This window comes from Centroberyx gerrardi, chromosome 7, assembly GCF_048128805.1.
Source record: "Centroberyx gerrardi isolate f3 chromosome 7, fCenGer3.hap1.cur.20231027, whole genome shotgun sequence".
NCBI lineage: Eukaryota > Metazoa > Chordata > Actinopteri > Beryciformes > Berycidae > Centroberyx > Centroberyx gerrardi.
Genome location: NC_136003.1, coordinates 10,233,564 through 10,255,946, shown reverse-complemented (window position 1 = coordinate 10,255,946; position 22,383 = coordinate 10,233,564). Strand labels below are relative to the sequence as shown.

Genomic DNA, 22,383 nt, shown 5'->3' with positions numbered 1-22,383 from the left:
CAGCTGAATATTTGAAATAAATATATCTATTTTTTTTTTATTTTTTTTTTTATGATTGCTCTGCTGGTGTATATCTGATAGACAGAGATGCCCTTAGTGGTGAAGTGGCAGCAGAATAGATGCATAAATCATTTGGGAAGGCTAATAACGCAGCGCCTATGATAACGTCAAGAAAGTAGTTCCTGTGTACCGTCACGGCGCTGGGGGTGTGGGCGAGTCACACTGTATAAATACGCCGGGTTGTCAAACAGTAAAGTTTTCTCTGGTCGCTCCGTGCTAACTGTCAGCCGAGGAACAACTGGGAAACCCTTTGCCATCTCAGAATTAGGGTAGAGGTAAACCCGAAGGTGAAATACCTGTCTGCCGACGAACATTTAACAGCCAGTGACTCGACAAATCACCTTGAAATCCGCGAAAACACAAGGGAATTAACTGAAACGCAGGAGCAGAAGTCAAGCTTGGCATCAGTAAGTATAAACAGTATCTTCAGTCGTGCATGAAACAGGCGTATTGCATTTTAATATAACGGTAGGCGCGTTTATTCAGAACAGCATGTCGTCGTTGTTGTTGTTGTCTTTTTATTTATTTTATTTTTTTTACAGAACAATCCCTCAAAATGCACTGACTGTAATGAATGGGTCTGTAATGGATCTGCCATCCATTTTAGATTCAGATTTTTCTTCTTCGCCAGTGGATTTTTAGCTGAAGTGAGACTCAAAAAGTCTGCTCTGCCGTCATATATACCTTCGTTTTATATGTTGTTTATGCTGAAGAGGGACTCTCCTTCATTTTCTGAGTACAGCCTCGGTCTACTGCTCGATATACTGCAATATTCACCACTTAATTAGTTTCATAATTCATTTCACAGTGACAATTTGGTAAGAAGGGGTTCTCCAGTTGCATGTCGGCTAAATGACTGTCCTTTCTGCTCCGGTGCCTTCTGATAGACATCGAAGTAATTCCCACATACACTTTGCTGCTTTATTCTCTGAGCTTGTCATCATCCATGCAAAGTTGGATCTTATTTTCTTGCATCTCAGCTTCCCTTGCATATTCATGCCTATCTATGCCATCTGGCAGATAGATGTGCAAAATATTCCCATCTCAACGGGCCTGTAAACAATAGACCATTTGAAGTTATTTTTGTTGCTATTGAACAGGGAGCGTCCAGCTAGCCCATCACCCCTAAGGAAAAATCACAATAATATTCCTGTAATATTTGGATAGGGCCTTGGTGTGTCTGTGGTGAGTTTAGTGTGACCTATTTATGGCATTTTCTTGTATTTTTGATTGTATCACTATAATATTCCTCATACATCCCTTCATAGATTTATGTGATGTCAGTATCATATCTTTATAAAATGTATTGTAGGATTGCTGTAGCTGTTTTTCACATGGGGTAAAAGCAGATCTGCTGGCTCGGATGCATCGCAGCACAGATGCACATATGCAGCTCTGATAATGAGCCAATGTAAACAAATATATACCGTACAGCTCCCTGCGATTGCACTGTCGTGACCCAAAACAAAAGCAGGCCTGTAAAAACGAATCGGGCTTCTTCGTCCTGTATAACAGGTCTGCAGGTGAAGATGCAAGGGACTGAGGTGATTTACGAAATAGGCTAGTTGGATGTTTTGGGGGGAATTGCAATTGTTTGTGATTGAGAGCTTTCATTGCACTGTTGTCGCATCAAGTCTGCAGATTTTAAGTGAACCCTGCTTCTAATGACATTGAATGACATTGGATGTTGGATATTTTGATGCCGTCACTTGGTAAGAAGAGATATGAATGCAGAAGCGAAGATGCACTAGCCTAGCTGTGTGGGGACTCAAAGCCAAAGGCAGCCTGGCTAGATTTGTGTTAATAATGGCCGTTGCAGCTGAACAGATGGATGGATGGACTGATCCTCTTGTGTTCAAAGATCCTTTCCTACAGTCAGAGTTGAACTCATCTTCAACTTAGCTTATGTGGAGGAGGGGGGGGGGCGTGAACAAACCGATAGGATTGCATTGTTACAGATGCTGCAAAATGGGGAGACTATTTACAGCCTATTCAATCCCCCAGCTCCCTTCCATTTTCCCCTTCAATGTCACCTTTTTCATTCTAGGCGAATAATAAATATCGTTTTAAACCGCCATTCCTGATGCCTATAGATCCAACCTGCACACGTTTATCGGCAATAACATTAGAACTGGCTTTAATCGGGCCCGTTTTTCTAATCTTCGTCGCTGAATCCCACCTGGCAGGGAAGTGAATGTGAGTGAATCTGAATTGTTTATGTGTGGGGCAGGTGCGGGGCGGGGGGAGGCGATCGCACGCGGTGATGACGTTGACGGTATTGCATGATGGGAAATGATGTTTTGTAGACTCAACAACTGCCCTGCCATTTTACACTTATCCTCAATAAGTCTTGTGATTTTTTTATTTTTTATTTATTTATTTATTTATTTGCATCACTACAAGCTCACATTCAGTTTGATTCTGCATGGTGATAAATGGTTTCTGTGTGTTTCAAAATGGCAACGCATTTAGCAGGAGTGACTCTATGGGATCGGGTTCAGATTATAAAGGATTTATGGAGCCTAGATCACGGCATCTGTTACGTCCATCAGTGCATCTTTCAATTGACAGGGACACAATATAAGCTGGTACAAGTATAATTGCCATGTATGTGTTATTGAGGGGAATAGTAGCTTGAAATAGTTTTTCTCACCTTTCCTTTATAGCGACAAGGGAGCACCATCTCCTTTCATGTAGCCTCAAATCTTCCCCTGGTTCTTACATGGTAAAATAACATTTCCTTCTCCTTTTTTCCTCACAGTTGGGACCTGACATCATTGTTGGACATTACTGAGGAAGAAAACGACTGGTCTCTCCCTCCAGCCTTTCAGGAAAGCTCCTAAAGGCTTGGACTGCGACCCCTGACCCTGCCTTCAAGGTGCCTTTACCATGGTGACAATAAAAGCATCATACACTTTACAATAAGCCAGAGAGAAAACCCCCGTTTCCACTGTTGCATCGCCTCGGTTTCAACACTATCTGAAACGCTTTGCTACCAAGACGACGCCAACCTGGTGCAGCCATGCATCTGGAAGTGAAGGTCGCCCTCAACTTCATCGTGTCCTACCTGTACAACAAGCTGCCTCGCCGTCGAGCTGACTTGTTTGGCGAGGAGCTGGAGAGGATACTGGTGTCCCGCTTCGAGGGCCACTGGTACCCCGAATCCCCTATCCGGGGCTCTGCCTTCCGCTGCCTTCACCTGGGAGCGCCCAGGGACCCGGTGGTGGAGCTGGCTGCCAAGAGAAGCGGCCTGGACACGGAGGAAGTGCGCGCGAACGTTCCCGCAGAGCTCAGCGTGTGGATCGACCCTTACGAGGTTTCCTACCAGATCGGAGAGAAGGGAGCCGTGAAGGTGCTGTACTTGGAGGACCCCCCCGGCCTCGGGAGCGAGGGCGAAAGGGCCGACGGGGTGATGAACGGAGACGGTAAAGGAGACGCGGAGCTGGAGGAGGCCAAGAGTCTGGGCTTCAACCCGGACGCTCAGGTGTTCGTACCAATCGGGGGTCAGGTGTCCCCTGTCCTCCTGCCCTCTCTCTCCAGCTCGCCCACGCCTCTCTCGGCCCAGTCCTGCCCGGGGCTCTTCAGCTACCCGAGCTCCAGCACGCCCACCGACCCCGCCGCCCACTCCTCCAACACCGCCACCCCGTCTCCTCCCAGCGGGGGGCTGCCCTACCTCTCCGCTCAGCAGCCGTCCTCCGCTCTCCCCGGTGCCCGTCCTCCCATCCAGCCCATCACCTTCACCACCGCCAGCTTCGCCGCCACTAAATTCGGCTCAACCAAGATGAAGAAGTGCAGCGGCTCCGGGTCGGCGGGCAGCTCCGGCGTCGGAGTCGGCGTGCCGCCCGCCCAGAGGATGCTCTCCCGCTCCCCGACCACCATCTCCGCGCCGGAGCTGCTGAAGCACAAGCCCCTGTCTCTGTCCTTGCACTCCCTCGGCGGTCCGATCCCCAGCCAGCTCTCCCCCAACGCCAAAGAGTTTGTCTACCCAGGATCCCCGGGGCCCCTTTACTTCGACGCCGATACCCAGCCCATGCAACCTCACGCCAGCCCCTTCCAGCCCCCGCACTCTGTCAACTCCCATCCGTCCTTTGACCCCTTCTCAAGCCCTCCTCCTGCCCAGGGTGTAGGCATCATCGGCGGCAGCGGTGGAATCTCCTACATGGAGAAGCCGCCGTTCGTCGAGGGTTTAGGGAGCTACAACCTGCAATATCCTAGCCAGTCCTTCCAGCCTGTTGTGCTGGCCAACTAAGCCTTTACTTGTAAACAAGATGATGATGATGATGATGGGAGTCGCTGTAGCAGGAGTTGAGTATAGGACGGTGAAGCTCCAGATATTTTCAGTTTTTCTAATGGAATTGTTCTTACTACTAATACAAGTTAAGAATTAGTTTTACTACAAAGACTTACAGTACCACATCCACTGCGTATTTCATGTGAGTTGTTTTGTTCCTCCATATTACCCCACCCCCCCACCCCCACCCTGCACCTTACTGTTCCCCCTCATGTTTTGTTTGTTGGGCGGGCAGTGGGTGGGGGGGTAAGTTCCTTTCTACCATGAGTAGTTGCCAATCTCTTAGTGCAGAGATGTTTATTATTTTGCATTGAATGTTAATGTGAGAGAGATTGATGTCCTTAACTTGAAGTCTAATGGACCCGGTTAGTATAGCAGTATATGTAATAGCTCCATTTTGCACTGCACTGTCATGCTGTGAAAAAGGACCTAGCCAAGTCCTGCAGGGAACGACGGCTGTGGAAAGCTCAGCACTTTGCACTGCAATCTGCTCTGCCCTAGTTGCCACAAATACAGAGAGGGGGACTGTGCTGTCTCGGTGTGTGTGTGTGTGTGTGTAGTCCTCCGGTGTTCGCTGTTCTGTTTCGTCGTAGCTTATTGTGATCGAGAGACTCGTCGTTTGTATGGTGGGCCTGTTTAGCCTTGAAACACACATGCGTGGTCTGAGTCTGTGTTTGTAGCAAGTCGTTGCTAGTCTCCGGCTGTATATCAGAAGCGGTTGCTTATCATCAACTGAAATACTGTGTACATGACAGGGGTGTAAAGGAAGCGAGTGCAGTGGAGGGAGCTTTAGGATGTTCAGGCAGCAGTGTAGTGGTATGTAGCTGTCAGGAGTAGTTGCAGCTGGGAAGGTCAGGAAACCTTGCTGAATGTGAAAGGCAAATGAATCTTTGCATTTTAGGAACCTAACAGTGTGCTGATATCTCAAATACGCACACGCAGGGATGTAAATAACGGTTTCATACATGTACACAAATGGACAGACGTGCACACACACACACACACACACACACACACACAAACAGACATGCATGCATGCATAGGATTCCAGTCAGCAGTGTGTGAAGGTGAACAGGCAGAGTAGGAGGGGAGGGGGAGGGGATGCAGCAGTTAAGCAGTAGGGATTGTGATAAATGGCTTAGCATGACTTTGACTATGAAGGAGAGGTCTTACTCTGCGGGGAGAGGAGGCTGAAGAGGGGGGGGGGGGGGGTCAGAAGGAAGTGTGAGACGGAGGCAGCTAGAGGGTTTCGCCTCCTCGGTGGCGTCCAGGGTGCGTTGGCTTAGAGAGCGACACTTTGAAACCCAGAGCACGTTTCTGGTGAGCTTAAATGGTATTGAAGCCAAAAGCTCGCACTGGTCTCTCCCCCTCTTGAAATTCTTAAATTATCTCTGTTCCTCTGGCCGTTCATCATACAGTTAAGGTTGTTTTCTGTCTCTTTTCCCAGTCGCAGCGATCGGCGATGTGGACTAACGTACAAAGATGAATGTTCTTTGTTGACGTTTAGCTTTTGTCGCTTTATGGTGACGCCTTGTCAGATCTCTGGCAGTCTCCTATTTCTGGCAATAGTAAGTTGACCTGCCGGGTCCATGTGATTGTGGGTTAGTCACTAGAGGGGAGGGCAAGCCCGACTCCCTCAAATGTCCGTTTTGAGCTGTCCAGCACTTTATATTATTGGGCTCCTGAGGCGGCGGGTGTCCCCCGCCGCCTCAGGAGGGAAACGCTCTCATTCCTTTGCCCTCGGTTTGTTACTGGCACATTTCGTTCCAGCCGTCATGAAATGCTTTAGAGATTCAAAGATGAACTACATTTGTATTTAGATGGATCACGCTGGTGGGGAAGTGTTCTCAGTCTTGTCTGTTATTTGAATGTTTTCTAGACTTGTGCCCATAAATGTCTTTGTATAAGCTGACCCAAGGACCCTTGACTTGTGCTCTGTGACAGTTTGTCATATGCATGCATGCAGTCATGCAAGTTTTATTTCTTGTTTTTTTTTTTGTTTATTTCCTTTCAAGGGGATGGGTGGGGAGGTACACATATCTCTTTATAAATGTTCTGATTGTGAGGGAAAGATGCATTTATACATTTGTTTGTAATTTATTTCCAAGTTTTCTATATTTTTCTTGTTTTTGCAGAAGAATTATCAAGTACATTTGTAAAGATAAGAAATTACAATATAACTCCAGGAATATATATATAAAAAGTTCTTATGTTCAAATTCTTTGTTTAGTTTCTTATGTGCTGAAGTTATTTTTTCAAAAAAAAAAAATAACCATGAATATATGCAAGTTGAGACAAAAATAAAGATGTATAGAATAAAGTATTGAATGTGTATTGTACCTTGTACAGCATTTGTCTAATAAAAGACGGGTAAATGTATTCATTTTTCAAGTTGGATTTTTGGAGAGTTTCAGAAGTGAATGTTTACAATGGGTTTGTGTAGGAAAAGATGGCTAATATCACTTTTCTGTGCTCTTAAGGCAGTCTGACAACACTATACTCCCTGTTCTCATAGGCAGTGCATTTAAACCAAAAACTCCCATACATTTCAAATACATTTTTTAAGGCTACCTTTCCTTTTTTATTTGAATTCAATGCATATTTACATGTATCTGAAATTCTCAGTCAGTCACCCCTCCAATTTTTCTTTGCAATACATCAATACCTCTAACCTGTTATTATTTTTGTGAATAAAATGGCTTCCAACTGCGCTCTCACACAAAGAAGCCGCTGCAAGTCTCCCATTTTATATTTCACATCAAATTTCATTTTATTTCACCTTCTTTTTTGTTTTTAATTGGCTGTCCTCTCCCCATCAGCCTGGCCCACTGGTCCTGATACTATAGCCATATCCCAGACTGTCTTTGCTTACACAGATACTCACCCTTCTCCAGTGCAGTGTAATGCCATAATTTCAAATGCCCTGAGGGAATCAAGGGGTTTCTACCTCTCTTCACCCTGGAAAAAAAAAAATCCAATATATTTCTTCAATAAGAAGACAGTGTTAACGGCAGGTTTTGGAAAGACGAAGGAAATGAATGTGCTGTGAATGTGATTATGATCAGTAATTAGTCAATCCTGGTTGAGATGGCCTGTGTTGAAGGGGAAACCGCTCATTTCATTGTGTCTTTCTTTAGAGATTTTTTGGTCTCGTCCAAGTCCAGATGTCCCAAGTGTCTCCAGCTTCCTCTCTCGCTCTCATATTTTCAATATTTGTCAGATTACTCTGTGCAAGCAGATGTGTTTAATTTCCTGCGTGTACAAAGTGGGTCTGGAGGTGAGAGGTGGTTTGAGGCTGAGTGGAGATCAATGATGGCTAGATGAGAAGAGGGGGGGGGGGGGGGGGGGGGGTCTTGATCTTGACTTTGTCAGTTGGTTGTCATTGGATGATCTTCTCCATTCAGCAATTAAAAAGGTTTTTTTTGGTCAAATCTACTCCAATATCAGGCTATTCTACAACCAGGTTGACCATTACTGAAGAGGAAAAACAAGAATTTTGTATTCTGATGTCCTTTGCTTATATCTATGTGTGCATTTTATTTTGCACTTTGGAATATTTTGTTGTCATAAAAGAAGTTTATTTTCTATGTAAGATTTAACATTTAAGAGTAAATGGATATAATTAAAAGTTCAGATGATATATAAATATAGTGCTTTCTTTTCTGCCTGTATTTTGTTATCATTTTTCCTATTTTGTATCTGATCTGTACACCCTGTAGATGTATAATGAATCTTTCACTACTGAAATGCAATGACCTGTTTTCTGTGCTGCCCCTTGGGAATGGGGAGTTACTACTGCAGTTTCTTATTGTATCAGATTCTTTTTTAAGTTTGTAATAAAAACAGAATGGCAAAAATAAGCATGGAAAATAAGCTGATTGTCTCGTCCTCATTGTCCGTGGGTGTGTTAGTTATGAAATGCCCATCAGAGAATGAAAGAGATAATAAAGACGGAGATGAATTCTGCTCCTTTCCACCTCACAGAACATCTGCATGCCATACCCAGCCGATGTTGTGCTGCCGCTGAACATTTTGCACATCAAAGATTAGGAGAAGTCGATTCCCATGTTGTTGTTGAGCGAGCCTCGGATTTAAATGGCAGGGCCAATGTGTCCTGCTATTGCAGTAAACAAATCCAAGTGAAGTTTGATCAATAATTCAAAGCGAAAAAGATGAAATCCTCACATGGTAAACAACCAGATTGCTCACCAGCCCTCTCAGCTGGACCCGTCCCAGTAGATGTTACCTGATATTTCATCATCTAGCGAACAGCCTCGGCTCTCTCTGCTCCCTGCCTGTGTTGAGTGTGTCAGATGCGGCCGAGCCAGGTCGCCTATGGCTCCCTCATGTGAGGTGAATACACTTGGCCGTGCTCTCTGTAGTGGCGTGTAGTGGTTTGACATTAACATGCATGGCTGGGCTCCTCCTTGGCTCTCCTCCACTCTCCTCCATCTCTTCATCGCCCACTCACTGCATCCCATCCTCCCTCCCTCCCTCCCTCCTCCCCTCGGCTCACATGTCTTGCTGTATCTCCCCTCTCTCTCTCTCTCTCTCGCTGCATCCCTGGTTTTCCCTCCCTCCCTGACTCTCGGCCGTCCATCCCCCCCCTTGCCATCTTGTTTGCTCCATCTCCTACCCCCCCCCTTTCTATCTCCTCCCATTCTCCTTCACCCCCTTCCCGCACTTCCCTCCCACCCTTTCTGCTCTCCCCCTATCACCACCCTTTCCTCTCCTCACTCCCCTCCATCCTTCCAACCAACCGCCTAATCCCTCCCTCCCCGTTCCCACCGCCCCTCCCTCCCCATGCTCTCCTCACTTTTCTTCTCTTTCTCCCCCCCACCCCCACCCCGCTGGTCTTTGAGGCTGCTGCTGTTATGCAACACTGCTCCCCTGTGTGTGGATGTGATCATTACGTAACATCTCCTACTCCTCTGGAATACTGATGAGCGGGAGGATGAGGCGAGGAGGGGACAGCGAGAGACAAAACAACAACAAAAAATGTGTGTGTACATGTGTGCATTAAGCGAGAAGGAGGCTCATTTGTCCACCACACTGTGCACCTGTTTCTTTTTTTTTTTTTTCTATCATCATCATCCTCTCTTTGTCTCAGCATCACAGCGTGCCTCCCATCGCAGCTGGTCGATGACTCAAAGCAAGGTCGAAACGAGAGCTCACGTTTCATTAGATCCCACTTTATTTCATATGCATGATACAAGATACAGTTAGGACATGGTACTGCTATCGCACATATCCTATACTTGGGTAGGACAATAAAAAACACAACAAAATGCATCTTTTTTTTTATATAAAAAGAGAAAACAAAGCAAACCCTCACAAATAAACAAACAAAAAAATATCATTAAAAATGTATTTAATAGACAGGTTTAAATATTTTTTTCAGGAGTATTGTAGCTATTTTGTATAGTAAAAATCGGAGACTGCTACATATGCTGTTATATTAATGACCTTGATTTATAGTCTTCTGACAGTACCTTTAGTCAGCCTGGTGCACAACACTTTTAATTTGGTTAAAAAATAAACTAGAAGTTTCCATACATCAACTACTATTATGTATCAACAGCATAATGTAGTCTATGTCAAGTTTGAATGTCAATGCAAATAAAACACCTTGCTGAATGTCTATTATACTGGACCATCAGGAAACTGAAACAAACACAGAGTCTATTGAGAAAGCACAAAAGCACCGACTTGTCCAGTGTATCTAGATATAGATCAATCTTTAGTAAATAGAAAATAATCCACACAGTGATCAAAAGAATCCCTTTTCAACTGATGTTCGCCCCAAGGTCAAGCTGACTGCACGAGGATGGGGCGCGAATATGCCAGTCATGAACAGAGGAAGTCAGAGCGGTCGAGCAAAGATGCTCTGTCCAGTTCAGACAGAACATCAACATGTACAATGGGCCGTCGATCTACCCATCCAATAGCATATGTCTAGTACAATGTCAATTATTTTCAGTGATAGTTTTACAGACATAAGTACACTTGGTGTAAAAATGTTCAGGAAAAAAATCAAATAAATGACACAATTTTACTGGGTTTCATGCATTAGAATCCCAAACTACAGGGGATCTAAACTGGAAGCACAAATGACTTTGGGGCATTTCTCCATTTAGTACATCATAGCCACTTTACATAGAACATCATCATTGAAATAAAACGAGCATTGAATAACAGAGTATTATTGCCACATGTATTTTTCTTTCCAAGTTTACAATGTCGATAATGAACACAAGCTGACTGATCACAAAAACCCATCAGCCGAAGACACTTGAGATATTGAGTCCCATTGCTTAACAGTCTGTAACGTATTTACTAATTTAGACACAGACTCAGCCACTTTGGCAAAAGAACTTGTTCATCGTGTCCGACTCAAGGTTTTGCCAAACGGAACTAAGCTGGAGTGCTCTCTGTGTCAACAACGCTGCTGGGTAGCCCCGCGAAACTTTTGCATGAATCCAAAGATTACAAATTCTTAACATCGCTTACTGCTGGACCATTTAACAAAGGAAGTGTTGGATGAGGTAAATATGAACCTGCCCTGTCCTTGATATATAGATATTAAGAAAAATAATCCCATACAACTCTTTTTTTTTAATATAAAGCTGTTTTCAAAACAAACATCCAAAAGCACAGTTTACCCATTGAAGTCCCTGCGTAGTCATTGGTTCCATTAGGAGTATTGTTCCTCAAAGGAAATATAATAATCTGACGTATTGTTGTACATCACAATCAATAGATGCATTATTACCATCAGAATAAATACAGCACTCATCATAATGTGACTATTTGGCAAACATAAGGAATAGTACTAGGTTAGTAAAGACATAGACAGAATCCCTGTCTCACAGTTAGGGAATAAAAGACCATGACATAGTCATTTATTTACAAGGTTTAGGAGCAGTCATCTTCGGGTCTGGCAAAAACCAATCCAGCCATCTACACCGTGACGAGGCAGGCAGCGGCTCTAGCGCCCTCTACTTGCAGTGTGCAGTAAAATAAACATCCCTACATATAACATACCCCTCCACCTGTGAGGGCCCGGGAATCACCGAACATTATGCCTTCATCAACAGCCAATGACCTACTGAAAAAACCCAGTCCTGCTCGTCCTCCGTGTGTAAAATCTTCATCATTTGGGGAAATCCCAAACAGTCTTGTTTTAGAAATCGCGTGTGAGACTCTGGAGGCTGATCTGAGTTTAGTAGAAAAGGAAAAGAAAACACAATAGCTTTAAACTGTGGGTCATGCGTCTTTTTTTTTCTCAGCTACTGTCTCCCGAGGTGGTTGTGGTACAAATAAGGTACCGGCTCACCACCGCTATAATCCTCACACACTATGTGTCTAATCTTCACACACTATGTGTCGCTTTCTAAGGAAAGAGTGCAAAAATGGTTAACACGCAAATACACACACATATCTATGTGGTGCAGGGAGATGACTATATATACACAGAGTTCTTAAAACACAGTGTTTGTGTGTGTGTGTGTGTGTGTGTGTGTGTGTGTGTGTGTGTTACAAGCAAAGGCAAACATAGAAGGAAGAACCGTGAGTGAATCACACCACTAGCTGACTCTCCTTCTCTTCTGAGGGCCTGAACTCTTTGCTTCCCTCTTCCTACCCAGACTTCCCCTCGCTTCAGGTCTGCAAGTGCCACTTTGAATCTGTCCCCTGCTGCTCTATTCACGTGTTCATCTGTTCCTCTCCTGCCCTGTGATGAATAAATCAAGATCTTACATGCCCTTTCTTCTGAGCCTAAGCCGGGTATTTAAAAAAAAAAAAATAGGACAGACACGATCAGAAAGTGCACACAAGGGAAGGGTGAGGGACAGAAGGAGGAGGAGGAGTGCACCTTTCAATATACAGAACTTATAGCTGACGTTACTCATGCTTTGGTCCGCTTAGAAACTCATTGTTATGCAGTGATAAAAAAAATGTGTAAATTTAAAAGGCCTGCGATTCTTTTGCATCATCCTGCTCTTTTTCCTGACTTTTGCGAACCCGTCTTAAGACAGACCAGTAGACGTGTACGTTGTTTTCCCTGTGTGTTTGACCGTGGGAGTGTCCAGAACATTTCCCGTCCTCTCTGAATGTAGGAGCCAGGCGCTCTCCACAGGCCCTCCTGTGACCACTGCTCCCGATGTAGCTGCCTCACTGCCTTGCCGGTGTGGATCCACGGCTCCGGCGTCCCGTTAGGAAGAGCGACCGGAGCCTGACGCAGTGACCGGGGGTCAGCGAAGACAGCAGTGCAATTTTAGATTCCCTTGGTGTTGGTGTCTGTGTTGTAGTCAGTGGGGGAGGGAGTTCTGCTTTTGTCTCATTGATACTTCATTGATTTTTTTTTTGTTTCCAAAGTCCTTTACAGCGGGCCGTACTTGGCCTCGTACCGGGCCACGACGTTCTTGCACCGGCCGCAGTCCTTGCGCAGCTCGGCCACCTGCTGCCGCAGCGCCGCATTCTCCCGCTCCAGGAAGGAGGCGCGCACCGTGATCTGGTTCTCCTTCAGCCGCCGCGCGTCACGGGACCGCTTGGCCGCCATGTTGTTCTTCTTTCTCCTAGACCAGTATTTGTCATCCTGAGGGAACGACGGCAAAAGAGAGAGAGAGAGAGAAAAGAAAATAAGAGAGAAGGAGGGGAAAGGGATGGTTGAACATGACAAACATCAACCAGGGATTTGAAACAAACGAACATCTGTGTTGTGAAAACATCCCCCCGCCTTTGATCTCTAATCCTCAACAAGCCCTCATTCTGCTTGCAAATGCTGGTGTACCGCTTTAATCTCCACCAGCGCTGACCAGGACTCTGGCCTGCTACCTATTAAAATTCTCACTGTCTGGCTCCCAACACATAATGGCATTCTGACATCTTTGTCAAAAACAACCTCATATCACATTGTATCGGTTTAATCTATCAAAATACTCAATTTACTAATTGCTAAAACTATTTCACTCTTATCTTTCAGTACAATTAATAAATTATTTGTCCACTATGTCATTAATATATCATTATGGCGATCACCTATCAACAACCCAGACCTGGATTAATTATTAATAAGTGTTAGTCTACCAGTAGTGAAAGGTGGGCGGGGTTTGCATTTTTGAAACAAGTGAATTAATTTCCTTTGTGCTCGTCAACAACCATCATATCGGCCTTTTCAACAAGTCTGTCTAAATCAGCCCACCTTCTGTTCATCGGGAACAAACACTTTCTTGGCCTTCTTGATCATGGGCTGCGGTTTCAGCTCCTCGTCAGAGAATTTGTGTTTGCGCGGGTTGAACAGCTCTCCTCCCGGCACGCTGGACAGAACCAGGTCTGTGGGGTCCGGCTGGAAATTAATATCCACCTCGATGGCCTCTGGGTCGATGGGGGAGGGCGTGTTTCGACCGACGGTCTTACGCTCTAGGGGGGGGAACAGTGAGGAGCACAGTTAGAGAGTGAGCTTGGGCTACAAGAAAGGCCACTCCAATACAGGAAATGCCCTACATATCTTCTATGGGGATAAGAATGGCACTAAAAAAAAAACCAACTTCTCTGAATGCTTGCTAAAACTTCTGAGTTATTAGCGAGGGAAACAGATGAGATTAAGTGACAGAAGGTTGTGTTGTCCCTACATTGAGACAAGTTGGTTTGTGCTCACAGTGCAGTCTGCAGGAGACTTTAAAGAACTCTGAGGTGGACTCGCTGGATTGTAAGAGGACGATAACGTAAGAACGACACTACGACCGGGGTCTAAAATACCAGAAAACTCATAGCTGTTTACCCAAGTCTCTCCCAAGGACACTCGGTTTCATTCTGTCAGGTGAAATAGAAGCACAGCTACATTTGCAACCGCACATGTAGCTGTGCTTCTATTTCAGTACCATGTGAGCTCCAACACACATGGTACTGCACATACTCCTATGTGCATGTGTGTGTGTGTGTACGTATGTGTGGCAACAGAAGAGCGCCACACTGCATATCTTTAGTGTCCTGCAGAAAATCCCTAACGAAGTTTTGAGGGATTGAGAAAAACTAGTTGATTTTCCCACTGCCAGCCAAGACTTTGACATTAGCATTAACACTGGCACTTCCATTGCAATTTAGCTTGTAGATTATCGTGGTCCAAAGGTAATGAGATATTTTTTCTACACAGGTGACAATTCCAGCTGTCAGATGCAGTTTAAAATTATGGAAAATGTGGTGATGCAAGGTTTCTGCAGGTCACAGTGATGTCTACTGTACATATAGTACACTGTGTCATGTTGGCCATATGCCAAACATGTAAAGGCTACAGTATGTGCTCAAAGATAACCTAATTTTGAGTGTCTCTGCAAATGTCATGTATAGATAACCTTATGCCAGTGTCTACATGTGTGAACATGTTAAGTGTAACTATATATAACGACGGATAGTGCTTCAGCTTGCGGGGAATGCTTCAGTGTCCAGTAAAGCTTTATGTACAGAGTTTAAGATTCTGAGCCTCATAGAAAACTTTAGTCTTTTCAAAAATTCTACCATGTAATGTAGTAATCAGGAATATGATAAGGAACAAAAAAGAAAAAAAAAACAATTATCTCCCATTAGAAATAAACAGGAATTGTCTGTCCAAAAATCCTGGGAAAAAAATCTAAAAACACATTTCTGAGCTAAAATGTGCCGCAACCTGAAAAGTTTAAAATCCTCCGTAAATGTAAACCACTATAAATGTAAACGGAATTACTCACCTGTTTTCTTCTCCTTCACCTCCACCTCCGCCGCAGCCTCCTCGGACACAGACTCCTGTTCTTCTTCTTGCTCTTCCTCCTCATCTTCATCGTCCTCTTCCTCCTCCTCCATTTTAGCTGGTTGTAGGGTAGTGACCGTCACCGCTTCCTCCGGCTCTGAGGCGGCCGTGGGAGTGGCGGTGGTGGCGGGGGGAGGGGATGCTGAAGCTGAGACTTCATCAGTGGCAGCAGCAGCAGCGGTAGTAGTAGTAGTAGTAGTAGCAGCCTTGGGGATGCTTTTCCCTTTGTCTTCCTCTGGGGTCAGGCTCTTCTGCAGCTCCTCCTCCTCCAGGCTCACGGGGATCCCATTCTCCAGGAGGAACTCATCCAGGTCCATGTACTCCAGGTGGAAGGTCTCCCCGTCATAGGGGATGGTCTTCTCCCAGATGGCCGGGGTCAGGGAGGCTGAGACTCCGCCGCCTCCTCCTCCTGCCATACCTCCAGAGCCTCCTCCAGTGCTGCCAGCTCCTGCTCCGCCACCCTCCACATCCTCAGAAGAACACAGCTTCTCCTTCTCTATTTCTGCAGTAGAGAAAGGAGGGAACAGTGGTTTTATTATTTGGCCGCTTGCTGTGAATTAAATTTGTTTTCCTGTGCACTCATGACTCCAGGGGTCCTTTCAGACCACACACACACACACAGATGGGAAGGTGGGAAGGGGTGGAGAGAGGGATGAGGAGGTGTGGTGGTGTGCCAGCCAAATGTGAGTAAACAAAGGTGGGTTATTGCCAAAGTGCCTGTCACTGAGCCTGAAAGTAGAGCAAGAAAGACTAAAGGAGAGAATGAAGTGAAATAGGAGACAGAGTGAGGTTTCAGAGAAACCAGAGAAGGGGGAAAGGTAGACAAAAGCAGGAGGGATAGCCCTACTTGTTCCACTCACGCACCAGAAGACACAGCGGCTGTAAACACAACCTGACCCGAAACTAGGACTAAAATAATACTTATTGAATTAGTTTGTTGCAAAGGCAACGAGTTGCTCGCCCTGTGTTGTCTTTATGGTTTGGCTGCGCTGCTTCAAGACGAGCAGAGAGCAACTGGAACTTTTTGTTCTTTTTCCCTTGCAGCCTCACTCACTTGGCACCAGCGCCCGAGATGAAACTGAACTGGCTCGGCACAACATATGGCATGCCCTTCCTACTTCCTTGTTCAACATTAATTGCAGTCATTTCATTAAAATATCACGCCCAATTCTATATTTTCAGCACTTGGAGTTGCTTTAAATGACAGATGGCATATCTAAAAAGGCATGTGTCGTTTCCAAACCGTCAACAAACTCAAATTCACAGGGCAGAGATATTGTGAGTGCCTCTCTTAATTTTCGGCTTTGCTCGAGCGGGCTTACCGTCGTCGCCTTCCTCCAGTATGTTAGGAGGGGGGATGTCCATAATCTTCTTTAAAACAAAAGGGAAGCATTTCTGCGGAGCCGCTCTAACGTTACTCGGCTGAAGCGCCGTTGCTACCGCGGCTTTGCCAGGCATTGTTCCTGCCAGTCCCGACCAAACGAGATGTTCCTACCGAGAGCGGCAACCACGGTGCAAACCGAAACAAAAACACAAACGAGCGGGGCTCTTCGGTCTTCTGCTGTTTCACCGTCTGCTGCTTTGAAACCCGTCAATATTGACGCTTTTGGGGGCAAAACAACACTACACCGACTCGCCTGTCTCCGTATCCACCGAGAGCGCTTGTTCGATATTCATGAGCTTTATGCCACGCCCTCTCTGGAAATAGTAGGCACCGATTGGTCGCCTGTACAGCCTATATGAATATGTATTAAAGGAGCTATATAGAAAGTACACGGGGTGTTTTTTATGTGTAGTAGCACTGCGACTGCTTATTGGCCGCAGCTGTCCACATGGAGGTTGGGAAGGGCTGTACTATACAGAATATACGTGCGGAACATGAACCGCAGTAAAGAACATTCAGTCTCAGGCAGCCGGAACATTTTTATCCTGTCAGTGGGAAAGTTTTCCCTCACTCATTTAGACACACGCACACTGACAGGACAAGAGAAGGGGGGCGTCTAAGAACAAGCACATTGCCTGTATCATACGACTACTAAATCCCACATTTGCACTCCGACATTATTAACGCCTTCGGATCAAATTGCAAGTCTACATCCTATTTATTTCTCATCAACCAATGATGCAATGCTGTCTGTGCATTTACTCAGGCCTCCATGACAGTTGTGTTTTTTTTGGTGCGTATCCTTCCACAAGAAGACACTCTACTCGTGGCCAAGCATGTGCCTCCACCCCCTCACGTGAAAGCACAAGCTGTCGAGGGGCGTGGCTACTGCACGTGCTGGCCAAGGCGGCGGGAGCGGATCAGAGGAGGGCGCGCGCTCTCTGAACAGCTGGCACACCAATACAAAAACAGTACGAAACATCGCTATAGTATTCCTATAATATTCCTATAGGGATGCATAGTCCGTCTGTAGTAGGGTTTTATAGTGAACGTATCGTACTTTATAGTATTTTACCTCCTAAGGTATCACTACTATTCCGACAAGATATTATAGTTTAGTTTCGCTGTCATATTTGTAGAATTGCCTTCTGAAATGTATTATAGCATTACGATAGTTCTTTTCTGTAAGGATTATAACCATTCATGAGTAAAAACCACACGATATTGTATGAACCCCTTATTTCACCCATTGTTTTTTCACACAATCCTAGCCTATACATCTCTACGTATTACATTTTCATATAATTTAAATGGTACAGATCATGCACGCGCTCAGTGCGCTCGCTGTACCAAAACAGTCTGCACGTTTCCGTGCGCGCGCATGCTGGGGCTGCTGGCTAGCATGCGACAGTGAGCGCGTGTATGTTTTTTTTTTTTCCTTTTTCAGCAGGATGTTGAGTTCAGGAACACAATGTTCTAACCGCACATAAGACTCCACCTTCACCACTAATCTCTCTTTGTCATAAATTGACCACAGTAGGTTTCTAACCGCTGTAAACAAGTCCCGAGTGCCCGCTGTAAACCGTTTCAGCTGAAATGAATCCAAAACCAGTGAAATCCCTGCCGCAGGAAAACGAATCCAGCCTAACGAGCGGACACCGAAGGCTAGACTGATCTGTTGTTTACACTCCTATCTTATCTAATTGGACAGTGCAATTTCCAGGCTTAGCATCTCTAAAGCCCTTTGAGTGGCGTTAGCCTCAGCAGTCGGAGCACTTGTAAACCAATAAATAAACGTTAGGACTGTAATAAACCAATTCCATGCGGTTTACTACAGATGAGGTCGTGTAACAAAACAGCAGCATCTTTCTGCAAACCACCTGATCCGCTGTTTAATACCTGGCACCGACAGGAGAGTGTACTGCCCAGGTGCCCTTAAGCAAGGCACTAAATCCCAAACTGCTTCAAGGGTTCTGCACTGCACTCTAATCTTTCTGAGGAAACAGAGACTGGTATGTGAGTGTGTGTGTATCTAGAGTGTGTGTACCTGGGGTAGGCATAATGATTGAATCCGGTTACTTTGTGTCTTCATGTAGGTTAGATCAATATCAAGCTATCATGTGGCAGGGACAAATGGGTCAGTCTAGCTGTCTGCGTAGCACAATAACCACAGAAGATTTCTCTAACCTCACTTGTACTTGTGCAAGTTCCCAAAAAGAATAGTTCACAAATTCATCATGACTGCTAGTTAAACAGACAGAAGCCTCTGCTAGAAGTGTCCTGCAAACTCACATTTCCTCCACTTCCTGAAAAACCAAGAGGAAAAGCACGGGGATTTGAGTCTGCTGTGTGCACAGTACAGAACATGCAAACATCTGCTGGCCCTGATCATTTCCAGCAAACCAACACTTGTCAGTGCCCTCTGCTGTCGGTTCATTTTGTTGTAACTTGTGTATTTACTCCCCCTGAGCAGCAGAGACAGGAGGGGGCGGCCTTGTGGTCCAACTGCTACCAGCAGACTGGTGGGTGATGTCTGCACACCGCAATGAACAGAACATGTATCTGAGCCAAACAGATCTACGCAGTATTATTCCAGTGTCCAGTCCACAGCAGGAGGGGCCTCGCTGTTCTACAGTTACCACAGTGTGAGTGAGTAAATAAGCGCTGCAAAGCTGCCCTTTCCTCAGCTAGTTTAATTCCTCATAAGAAATTAGGCAGCAGTATCACCGACAGAGAAAAATAATGCAACGATTGACTCATCCCTTGTCCTAAATCGTCTCAGTGCTGACAAGATATACAGGCCAGGGCAGACACTGAGTAGAAAATATGGATTATTCTTTTTTCTTCATGATGCCATCTGTGCATTGTTGATGCTAGAAAATAATCTACATTGCTGATGCTCAAAGACAAGGGGGACACAGGGAAAGGTGAATGAGAAATGTGGGCATCACCTTGGCAAGAGATACTTAAACCAACCAAGAGACTGACGGAAAAGAACATGCAGTCTTTTCACTGACAGCAGATAAAGGGAAGGACAGACACCAAGGTGAACCATCAATGCCATGTCATATTATCAGGAGACACAACAAGACAAGGGACAGCAACTTTCTCAACCCAGAGATGTCTGCGTGTGTGCCCTACCCATAAAAACCAGTAAATGAGTTTTATATCACTCAGTGGTTCCTAACATTTTTGGCTTGCCATCACTAATGAAGGTGAACTAGAATGCTGAGCCATAACACCAAAGAATGACTTTTCTTTTCTATTTTTCTATCTTAATATATGTTATAACTCATAGTGATGTTAACCAGGAGGCCTGCAACCATGAGGCCAAGCCTTGACTCTACAAGTTGCTGTATAACAATATAGTAAAAATATAGAAAGTCTTATTAATCATAACTGAACAAGTTATGTCAGTCAGATAATCTAAAAACACACAAGTAAAATGCATTCTCTTATGCTGCGTTCATGCCATGTAGGATTTACTGCTTTAACTGCGAAAATGTTCACACCAGGCTCCTAGTAATAATCACAAGTAGGACATGTGGGATGTTTTTGTGAGCTCCGATATCTCCCACTTGGTGTCACAAATTGCATTAGTGTGTCAACACAAGCAGCAAACACTGCAGCAAATCCACAGATGTCGGCTGTCGGCTAATGGAAATCCAAATTATCAGCTAAATCCACAGTAATACAACAAAACAAGCCAGTCAAGAAAAGCGAGTGATGTCTAATGCAGTTTGTTTAAGGCTAATTTTAAAGTCATAAGTGAAAATAATTTGGAATGTGGGCGTTCCAACACGTTGCACATTGAACACTTCATCCCATTCTTTCACTTCTTCTGAGGCATGAATGCGGCATAAATCCCAGAGTTGCCCTCAGGGCAGCAGGGTGGAACAGGGCCTAGATTCAAGACCCGTGACAGCAAGCACCCGCCCTGCTGAAGTGTCCTTGAGCAACACACTGAGTCCCTACCAGCTGTTCTCTAGCTGACCCTGACCTCTCTGTTGAGGGGGGGGGGGGGGGGGGGGGGTCCTTATAGTATCACATCATTATTCACAATCTTATGATCCCACAATAACTCACATACAGCCATGAAATACATTTACAACCCATAATAAGATGTCACTTTCTAGCAGTCCTCCTCAGGAGCTCCGTCAACAAACTGAGAATAAATGTCTTCAATATAATCAAATTAATATAAAAAATCAATACATGTGTGAAAGTGGCACTACAGGTGGAGCGGTATTCAGATTCTACTTGTGCCCCATCTTATATGGCAGAATAAGTGAGTGATAAAGTCCCTGTACCAAGATTAACAGTACTGTACACAAATCAATAATAGCTGCAAATCGCTGAGAAATGCTCTAGTACTACTGAGAAATAAAAAAATAAAAACATACTCCTCAAAATGGGGGTGGCAACAAATCCTAAAAAACAACGCACTCGAAATACCTAACTGCTCTGAACAAAGCATGGAGGCTGGTGCGGAGCAGGTGAGGAAACTGACGCATCACAAAAAAGACTCAACAAGTGCAATGCCAGCAAGGAAAGATCAAGAGACTAATGATGTGATGAAATCATGAGCGAGGACTGTTTCAGCGTCGTTGCATCAGTTGCAGGTTTCTGAGGCTGCAGTGAGAAGCATCACATTCAGCCCGCTGACATGATGCAGCTTTTGATCACCTGTGGGCCCACACGGTTTGAATGATAATGGGAATGAAGCTGCAGCAGCTGGAGGATACATTTCCATACAGGTAGCCTCATAATAACATGTTTAACTTGTTGCAATCAAGGTGACAAATCAATACACTATTAGTTGCTCAACTTTAACTCTAACTATAGTATCAATGGGGTAAATGTGAGACAGCAATCTGACAACATGAAACACATAGGTAGCCTATAGTGAATTCATATTTTGCAGTACTGGTACTTTGGCCATACATCAGTAACTGTTGTTGTCTAGTGTAATGACCTGAAATAACACAGGTGAACATATCAGGCTGTTTTCACAAGACACAGGCCGTAGGTATTATATTGCATGATTAATTAGTCACATAAATAATCATTTTAAATTAGAAAATACATTCTTACCGTTGTCATCAAAGGCAGGGAAAGAGAACGGATAGTCAACCAGGGACTTGAAGAGATCAGGAACGTCGCTCCTGTCTCCGAGGAAGATTTCGCTTGCTGTCGACATTATAAACGACCGGTGTCAGACAGCCAAAACACTCTGCTAATGTCGATAGATGACTCGAGCTCAGAAAACCAAACTGTGCGCCGACTTCAGTCACTTTGAACAACTTCTCAGGTCATGTCACGGGGATGCCTGCATGTGTCCGAGAACTTGTATTATAATGAGCACCCAAAGCCACGCCCCGAAGCCTCATGAATACTGGAGTGTTGTTGTCCGAGAACCAATCAAACGTACGAGAGTTAAGCAGCTAGGCTTTATTAGACCAGTCCGCGGCGCCCATTTGCTGTCGCGTCTGTTAGTCACACCGCCGAGCCAATCAGAGAGCAGGGGCGGGCTCCGGGGGCCACAACAAGCGTGCGAGCACATTTCACCACGCACGGCGGCATGTGGGGAGAGGAGGCTTGAGGACAGACGGCACACTGCGGCACATGCCAGTGTAAATGCGCGGACTCACGATTTTGGAAGAAAAATGCTTTGATAGTCCAACTGAAAGTAAAATAAGTAAAGTAACACTTCGTATTGGTCCAACCAATATCGCCTGGAGAATAAAACATCCGTAGGTCAATGTCTAACATGCATAAAACATCAGGCATCCTCAGATGTTTGCAAGGCTTTGTACTGTAGGCTCATAAGCACACAATAATATTCTACATTCTGTTCAATTTTTA

At 45.0% G+C, this 22,383-nt stretch overlaps 2 protein-coding genes across 3 annotated transcripts; one reads left to right on the top strand and one right to left on the bottom strand.

Moving 5' to 3' along the window:
• The first annotated feature begins 319 nt into the window (after positions 1 to 319).
• Positions 320 to 8,224, top strand: tob2 (transducer of ERBB2, 2). The gene is made up of 2 exons (XM_071902043.2): positions 320 to 467; positions 2,822 to 8,224. The coding sequence occupies exon 2, from the start codon at positions 3,083 to 3,085 to the stop codon at positions 4,307 to 4,309; it is 1,227 nt and encodes a 408-aa protein (XP_071758144.1). The 5' UTR covers positions 320 to 467; positions 2,822 to 3,082; the 3' UTR covers positions 4,310 to 8,224.
• Positions 8,225 to 9,522: 1,298 nt separating this feature from the next.
• tefb (TEF transcription factor, PAR bZIP family member b) lies at positions 9,523 to 21,820 on the bottom strand. Of its 2 annotated transcripts, none has more exons than XM_078284562.1 (4): positions 21,613 to 21,820; positions 15,076 to 15,636; positions 13,554 to 13,771; positions 9,523 to 12,947 (listed from the first exon to the last, which is right to left on the bottom strand). In XM_078284562.1, the coding sequence occupies exons 1-4, from the start codon at positions 21,716 to 21,718 to the stop codon at positions 12,732 to 12,734; spliced, it is 1,101 nt and encodes a 366-aa protein (XP_078140688.1). In that variant the 5' UTR covers positions 21,719 to 21,820; the 3' UTR covers positions 9,523 to 12,731. The 2 variants fall into 2 exon arrangements, with proteins under 2 accessions (XP_078140688.1, XP_071758110.1); XM_071902009.2 differs by lacking the exon at positions 21,613 to 21,820 and adding an exon at positions 16,457 to 16,783.
• Positions 21,821 to 22,383: the final 563 nt, after the last annotated feature.

What these genes read in the sequence shown, in the direction of transcription:
- tob2 (XM_071902043.2), top strand. Translation starts at nt 3,083, where the DNA reads ATGCATCTGGAAGTGAAGGTCGCCCTCAACTTCATCGTGTCCTACCTG.
- tefb (XM_071902009.2), bottom strand. Translation starts at nt 16,592, where the DNA reads ATGCCTGGCAAAGCCGCGGTAGCAACGGCGCTTCAGCCGAGTAACGTT. An exon ending in GGTGAAGGAGAAGAAAACAG is followed by an intron (nt 13,772 to 15,075) that starts GTGAGTAATTCC and finishes TCCCCCCCCTAG; the next exon opens with AGCGTAAGACCGTCGGTCGA. An exon ending in TTGTTCCCGATGAACAGAAG is followed by an intron (nt 12,948 to 13,553) that starts GTGGGCTGATTT and finishes TCGTTCCCTCAG; the next exon opens with GATGACAAATACTGGTCTAG.